The 8,116-nt window shown below is 37.4% G+C and overlaps 1 protein-coding gene across 1 annotated transcript in view; it reads left to right on the top strand.

Annotated features, from left to right (window-relative positions):
- The window catches only part of ADAMTS19 (ADAM metallopeptidase with thrombospondin type 1 motif 19), a 226,741-nt gene extending 223,281 nt beyond the window's left edge, over positions 1–3,460 (top strand). Inside the window, exons 22-23 of the mRNA XM_077911535.1 lie at positions 435–612; positions 2,135–3,460. Of these exons, the coding sequence (XP_077767661.1) occupies positions 435–612; positions 2,135–2,286 (330 nt within the window). The 3' untranslated portion in view covers positions 2,287–3,460. The remainder of the gene's footprint in view (positions 1–434; positions 613–2,134) is intronic.
- The last annotated feature ends 4,656 nt before the right edge of the window (positions 3,461–8,116 follow it).

The raw sequence follows: 8,116 nt of genomic DNA on the forward strand, positions 1-8,116 counted from the left end.
CTGTCCTTTGGAGTTGATATAGTTCTCCCTCTCCTCTGCCCCTCCCCCTGCTCATGCTCTCTCACACTCACTTACAAATAAATAAATAAAATCTTTAAAAAAAATAATGAATTTGTTGTAAACTAGATAATAGAACTTTAAGCACTGTCCACCCAAGTACATCACTGGTATCTCTTACTCAGTATTTCCACCTTTCTTTATCTTTCTTTACTCCCTTATGTCCTTTATGACCCAAACTGTGTCTTAGGTCAGCCAGAAGTTCTGAAGAGCTGCATGCCCAAGTTGTAAGTATCAACATTTCTGACCCATATTTTGCATCAACTCTGGATGTTGTGACTCATGTTAAATTTTAAGGAAGAGATAAGGAAGGTGGCTTACAATGTAGAAAAAGGAAAAAGCAACAAGGAATTTTAACACATCTTGTATCTCCCCAGTGCTCAATTACCTGTGGTAAAGGAATGCAGTCCCGGGTTATCCAGTGCATGCATAAGATCACAGGAAGACATGGAAATGAGTGTTTTTCTTCAGAAAAACCTGCAGCATACAGACCATGCCACCTTCAACCCTGCAATGAGAAGATTAATGTAAATACCATAACATCACCCAGGCTGGGTAAGCAAACCATAAAGGGGATAGTTTTGAGAAACATAGAAATGCTCGTGGCTTCTTCTGTTTTGGTTAGTTATTAATCTGTATGAGTTAGTTTGGTTCTGACCAAACTGGATATATTTAACTATAGTTTGGTCCAGATGGTGAGGGGTAAAAAAAAAAAAAAAATCCTAAAGACTAAACACTTAGGATTCCTGAAGCTGTCTACTCAGAGCCTGGCCCTGGAAATAACAGTGCCACAGCTCTCAAGGTCATCTTATAAAGGGTTAAAGAATGTAACCATATTTTGGGTGCTGACCAGTTTCATGGCAGAGGTGTCGATTGAGGTAATGTCTCTGGAAAGGTAAGGTTGTGGTATATATCTTAGATCTCTCCATTGTTAGTAGGCTTCCTTTTGATCCTGCGTACAAATTATCCTTTGGAGACCCATAGAGTAAAAATGGTTTTCAAGAAGTATGGGTTAATTTATGTGCAAACCCTTCACTTTTAATCTGTGTGTACAGTCTACAGGGTGACAGTTTAATCATACAGAACAATATTGTCAAAATGAAAGATATTAAATCATCTTAGATATTTTTTGAGCATAAGATTCAATCAAATGGAAAAGTTCGGTTCTTCAGGAAAATACAAAAATCCTCTTTTTCAAGCCAAATAATTAACATTTCTAGGAAATAATCAGTTCAAGTGGAATTAAGAATATAGTTAAGACAAAAAGTTAAGCAATTCTAGAGCAGATGCCCTAAATCCACGTATTCAAAACAACATAATCTGTTTCTCTAGCAATTAGTTGGAGTCCTTCTTGAAGTATCATGAGGCAGAAAATAATTAATTAAAAGAAAATTTTAATTAAAATTTCATTTTCTCTATGGATTATTTCTTGAAGGTATATCCCCAAGCATACAAGCACAGTGGAAAACCTGAGGTTTTAAAAAGTAAAATAATGAGTCATCTTAGAATAGGAGCAAAATAAAGATTCTGCATACTTGATTATTGTAAATTTCAGTCACTTTTGATAATTAGCTTTGATTTTAAAGATGTATGAAATCAAGATCCCCAGGTAGCCCACCTAGATATGTCTGCTCTCTAAGAAATAAGGAATATGAAATAAGTATGAGCATATTTGTTTTGTTATTTCATCCATAACAATACTTAATTAATTTGTGTTCCCATTAAGATGGATATAATGAACATAGTCTTTTTTTCTTTTTAATCTTCTCAACTAAAAATCCAAAAGAAGCTTAAATGAAAGCCATAAATTGAACATTGAAAGCCATCTGTATTACAACTTACTTCATTTGGGAAATCTAGCTTTAATGAGTCTAAAAGAGCTCATAAGTAAGACTATTATTCATTCATTTTATTACTTTATCATAGGGTGTGTCTTTATCTCTTAAATTCTAGAAGGCAGTATAAATGAGTCAAAGTGAATGTTCAAAATCCTCCTAATTAAATGATTACTCTTTGTTTCTACTTCTGACGCCCAGGATATCTACATGTATTGAGCTCCCTTATTTCTGCTTCACAGCTGCGCTGACTTTCAAGTGCCTGGGAGATCAGTGGCCTGTGTACTGCCGAGTGATACGAGAGAAGAACCTGTGTCAGGACATGCGGTGGTATCAGCGCTGCTGTGAGACATGCAGGGACTTCTATGCCCAAAAGCTACAGCAGAAGAGTTGACCTCTAGCAGGCTGGCTGGCTTACAGCTCTTTGCAGTTACATTATTTATAAACACACACACTAGCATGTTTTTCAGACCAAATATTATCAGATTACATATAATTTAATCAAATTAATTTATTTTTGTGCCTGCCAAACATCCAATATGGTGTTTGTTTTGGATATACAAACATTTTGATCTATACTATATGGCTTCATAAATAATTTTATATGAATAAGTTCGATCCAGTTTCCAGAATAAAAATAAAAAGGGAAAAAAGAGAAAAAAGAAGATTATTAGGCTCTAAAAAAAAAAAAAAAAAAAAAAAAAAATTTTTTTTTTTTTTTTTTTAAGTTAGGGCTGTCTCTAAGGTGCTATTCTCTCCCTGCCAATACCATTGAGTTATCCAGAATGTAAACTAACTTAGTGTCATAGTTAATTAGATATGGAGAGAAATCATTTTTGGTTTTTGGTGTCCTAATGCAGAATTAGCCCATTTCCTGTAACCTACAGGAAATGTATAAACATAACAAACCTCATAGTGTTGAACAGGTTTTTAGAGAATGTATTATGAATTTGGTTCAGATTTAGAGATATCCATAGGAAAAATTCTACTGTAATTATAACCTTATTTTAATAATGGAAAAGTCAAAATAGAGACTTTGATCATGTTCATGAACATGTACTTGAACACAAGTATTGTAACAATGAAACACTGTAATGATTTACACTGAATCACCATTGCACTGTTGATATAGTGTAGAGAAACCATTATAGAAATGGTAACATCCTACAAAAATATGTATTATTTTAACATGTTGTCATTAGATTTTAGCTTTTTAAAATATTTTGAACAAAGAAAGCAGTGATCCATCCATTTCCTTGTATCTTTTTAGCAGATTTATAAAAGAGTATAGTTCTTAGCCTCACAAATCATGATGAGAAAATTTACCAAATATTTTTCAGCCTTTTCCCTAGAAACAAGAAAAAACAAAAAACTTATAATACTGTGGTAGTTTCATTGTGTTTCTTTTTCCTTTTGAAAACTAAACAGTTTTACAATTCTGTGAAACGTTAAAAAAAAACAGCTTAAATGTTTTCTTGTGAGAAAATGTTGTACATGATTCACATGATTTCTTAGATTTTTTTCAATAAAATATGTGAAGCTTCCTATTGGGAGGCAGTTCTTCATAAGTCTCTCACTTCTCTGAACATCTTGGCACGTCTGCTTTTGTTTGGGAGCGTCTCCTAAGGAATGCTTGTGTAATGAACAGCCTTGGGAGATAAAGATGGTGGAGCAAAGGGCAGACACGCTGACTTCTCATCAACAGGTTCCTGGCCCGAAAATGGGGGTCCCTGTCCTGTGACACAAGTCCCTACATGTACACTCCTCGTGTCACTCTGGGGCCCTTTGGGCTTAGGAAACAGGTGCAAGAAAATGCTGATTCTCTGTTCCAGCTCTTGCTGTGAGTAATAAAGTCCTTTGTCTCTAACCCCGGGGTCTTCTCTTTTCCCCAGAAAGTATGCAGGCTAACATCATAGATTCGTAGTGTAAAACCTCAGCATCTGGGCAGTTTGTGACACTTCCCTCATTGATGTGTTTTACCTTCATTTTAATATGAGGGGCATTTGGTTTCTAGATGGCCCCTTACTTCTGTATATCCTTTCACTTAAGTGCTGAGACCTAAAATTAACCAGTATCAACACATCTTAAGTGAGAGAGTAGGCTCATGAGATAGGGAAAAATTACTTAGTAAGAGGAGACACTCTCAATTATGTCCCTTGATTCCTAAATCCATGAATCGAGGTAGAAATATCACCATGTATTTATAGATGAATCAGACCATCTACAATATCTTTAGAATGTTTGTACCCAACTGGTCCTAGAACTGAATATTGAAGAAAAAAAAAAAAGAGGGATGCCTGGGTGGCTCAGTGGTTGAGCATCTGCCTTTGGCTCAGTGTGTGACCCAAGTCGTAGGATCGAGTCCTGTATCAGGTTCCCTGTAGGAAGCCTGCTTCTCCCCCCAGCCTGTGTCTCTGCTTGCTCTCTGTGTCTCTCGTGAATAAATAAATAAAAATCTTAAAAAATAAAAAGAAAAAAGATATTGTATCATTCTGCTTCAGGGTGATGGAGAGCATATATCAGTGATTTACAGGAGCATGAGGCCTGTACCACATTTTATTTGCTGTAACATGAGTTCCCTAAACAGAAACAAACATTATATGGAATACCATAGCAGTAAATGAGGCATTTGGTAAATTAATGGATGATACTGTGGGAAAAACTGTGCAAGCTGGGGAGGCAAATCCATATTCAGGGTAAGTGGCCATTTTTGTGAGAACAAATGACAGCCTGTTTTGTGATAGAAGTGTTCTAATGTAATCCCACTGCAATTGAGGTGGTGGCTGGATTGGCAGGGACTTGGAAGGAATGGGATTTAAAAAGTGGTGATGAGGGAGTTCTGAGGAGAAGGTATGTGGATCGACCGTCTTGATATATTACTTATATATGTGTATCCCATGGCTTCCCCCCAAAAAGCACCCTCCTAAGAAAGGTATCAATCATCAAGTGGAGAAGATGACAAGGTCTTCTTGTCATTCTCTTTCCTCAGCCACCCTCATTGTTGCCCAATGAGCCCAGGCAGGAATGGAGATTATGCACAGGTTTGGCAACATGAATATCCCCTCACCAAGTCCAGTCTAGCTACTAAGAGCTCAACCTAACAATAGTAGACAAGGTACTATTTTCTGCTATGGCACCATTCTATGGGAGGACCTGCCCACCACCTTGATTGCAGGATGCTTGCATCAGATCACCTGTGTCACAAAATAGTCTTGTTCTCACAGAAAGAGCCACCTACCCTGAATGTGGATTTGCCTTCCCAGACTCCAAAGTTTCTGCCAAAATTTCGTCTGCGAACCTACCAAATACCTCATTCACTATTGTGGAATTCCATATGCTATTGTTTCTATACAGGGAACTCAGTACAGCAAATAAAATGAAACAGTGGGCTGTCATACTCAGGTAAATTTCTGATATTACCGTGTTTGCCATCACCCTGAAGCAGATGGCCTAACGGAACAATGCCATGTTTTTTTCTTTTATTTTGAATATTCAGTCTGTTACTAGTGTTGGGTGGTAGGGCCTTACCATTTTTGTTTCCTACAAATCCTTAATGATAGAGGTAATTCTGAAATCCCTCCAAAAATGCAGTATTGGTTTTCTTTCCACTTGTGGTATGTAGAGGCAGTTCTAGGGGCTTCCACTGCCATTATCATCTTAAAAGCCCTCATTCTATACAGATCTTAGCGCTAACAAGGTAAACAGGGGTTCTGCTAGTTTCTAAGAATTTCTATTCCAAATATACTTCCCAGAATAGAAAAATAAATATGGGGGTGGGGTGGTCAGTGACTTTTGAATTCCTTATGAGAGAGATGTAAACCAAAACTTGATTCAATTATCTGACTTCCGTAAGCTCTTTCCCTGACATTGGAGCTACATGAGCAATTTGGGGTCACCAGGAATAGTATTAGTTGAGAATCAGTAAGTACATTGTGCCCATCAGGGAAAACTTGAAGATAAATTTGTAGTATTAAATTGGACAGTATAGCAGGATCCTTCCTTAAAATGATCCAGCCTCCCCTTCATTGAAGAAGTCTGAATCAGTGAATCTGTGCCCATAGAGAAATTGATCAAGGAAATGTAATGTCCTCATGTGGTGATCCAAATCAGACCTCTTTTCACAAAGTCCAGAGATTTCATACTTATACAAATCAAGTGAGACTTCAGTAGAATGCCTATTTCAGTTATAGGGACTCAATCATCAATTAGCCAAAATCTTTGCAGGTCAAACCATTCTCTTTACCCCTTTGGTTCTGCTGCCCTTTATGGTAACCATTCCCATCTGGTCTCTGGCATTGAAATGCAGCCCTTTCTTCCTGCCCTTATGGAATTCCATCATCCTCATTAAATTTAAGAAGTCCAGTTCTGTGGTAGCATTTCCTTATTCCAGACTTTCAGAGAAGAGCCACTACGAAGTTCTTTAAGGATTCCAATACAGCCTTTGCTGATGTGAAGGGAGTTCAAAGCCTTGGTAAAGGAAATGCCTTCGGGAGCCTGTTAGGGGACATATTTAACAGGTGGATGAGTATCTATCATATTAAAGCCAATCTCCCTAAATATTTGTATACTTTACCACATTATAATAAGGAAGTTTTGGCATCATTTTTATTCAGTATAGACCACCATTGGGTTGAGTTTTCAGAGACATTGTTAGAATTACTGTTGGTTACATGAAATAACACTTTAAATCCAGAATATCCACTCACTGAACCCATATCGAAAGCATAGGCTGATACAACATTGTATTTCCTCTGCCCTAATATAAAACCATTAAGAAATATTCCCGTACATATACACTGGGTTTAAGTTCATGTGAACTGGTGAAATCTTGAGATTCCTTTGGCATGTATGACACCTCACATGTCACACTTTCTACTGGTCCCTTTGGATCTTCTAGGACATGATCCTGCATATGGATTTAGAAGACATTACAGATGGCAAAACATCAGCAGTACAGTTTAAACGGTTTTATTTGAAGATAGTCATGGAAGCTTTCTGGTTCCCAACTTAGACCTTGAACTGTGAAATTTTTTTTTTTTGAACTGTGAATTTAAAACCCATGTTTATCATTCACCAGATTTGAATTCACACAACAGCAGGAAGAGCTGAGAAAGTGAAGGTCCATAAGAAGAGTTAGAGAATCAGAGGAGTCACCAACCAATCAGAGCAGCCAGGTAAGAAGGGATAATTTGTTAAGAGCTCTACGGGATGCTGTTGCCTCTGTGTAGCTTCCTCCTTTGTAGATACACAGCCAAGTACCCGGTAGTAGATTTGAATTTGCTGTTGGTCAACAGGACAAGCAGTCAGAAAGAATAAATGGACACAGAGCTCAAGAGTGCAAAGGCAGTCTGGAACCTGCCAAGCACCTGTGACTCTGTCTCTCACTGCACCTGATTGCAAGAAGACTTTCAGATTAATGGGTGCTATTTCCATTTTGCTGTCCAAATCTCAATAACATTCCTCTTTTCGCCAGCTCTTTTATTTTTAAGATTTTATTTATTTATTCATGAGAGAGGCAGAGGTAGAGGCAGAGGGAGAAGCAGGCTCCCCTCAGGGAGCCTGATGTGGGACTCCATCCCTAAGCTTCAGGATCACACCCTGAGCTGAAAGCAGAGCCCAACCCCTGAGCCATCCAGGGGGCTCTCTTTTTGCCAGTTCTAACCCAGAATCACACAAATAAAGAGATTCTGGGAAATGTAGTTTGCCTTTTAATTAAAGATGGCAGTGTGGCTTTTAACTCTTTTTTTGGCAGTTCGCTTTCTATCAGAGACAGCTGAAATAAAAATATATTCTTATCTACTCAAAATAACAATGAACCCATTTTAAGCATTTAATATATGCTAACCATTCTGTTAACAACTGTACCTGTAAAACCTCACAGCAACCTTATAAGGTACTATTTTTTTCTTCGCATTATAGGTGAGGGAACAAGCTTAGAGGGATTCAATAATTTGCCCAAGAACACAATTTAATTGGATGCCACTCTCCAATTTCTGTGCATTTAGTTATCCTAATCACCTCCTTTGTTCACCAATGTTGAGTATGTTTTTATAATAGCCAAAAAAAAAAAAAAAAAAGACTTGTAAGCTAGTCACAGGCATTCTTCACAATCAGAACTGTCCAAGTAATTTTCAAACTCAAATAATTTGATGAACCCCAATTGCTCATCTGGACATTGTACAGGCTTTTCAGCTGGAAAGACTTAGAGATATTTCACTTGGTTA

Source organism: Canis aureus, chromosome 10 (genome assembly GCF_053574225.1).
Source record: "Canis aureus isolate CA01 chromosome 10, VMU_Caureus_v.1.0, whole genome shotgun sequence".
Classification (NCBI taxonomy): Eukaryota; Metazoa; Chordata; class Mammalia; order Carnivora; family Canidae; genus Canis; species Canis aureus.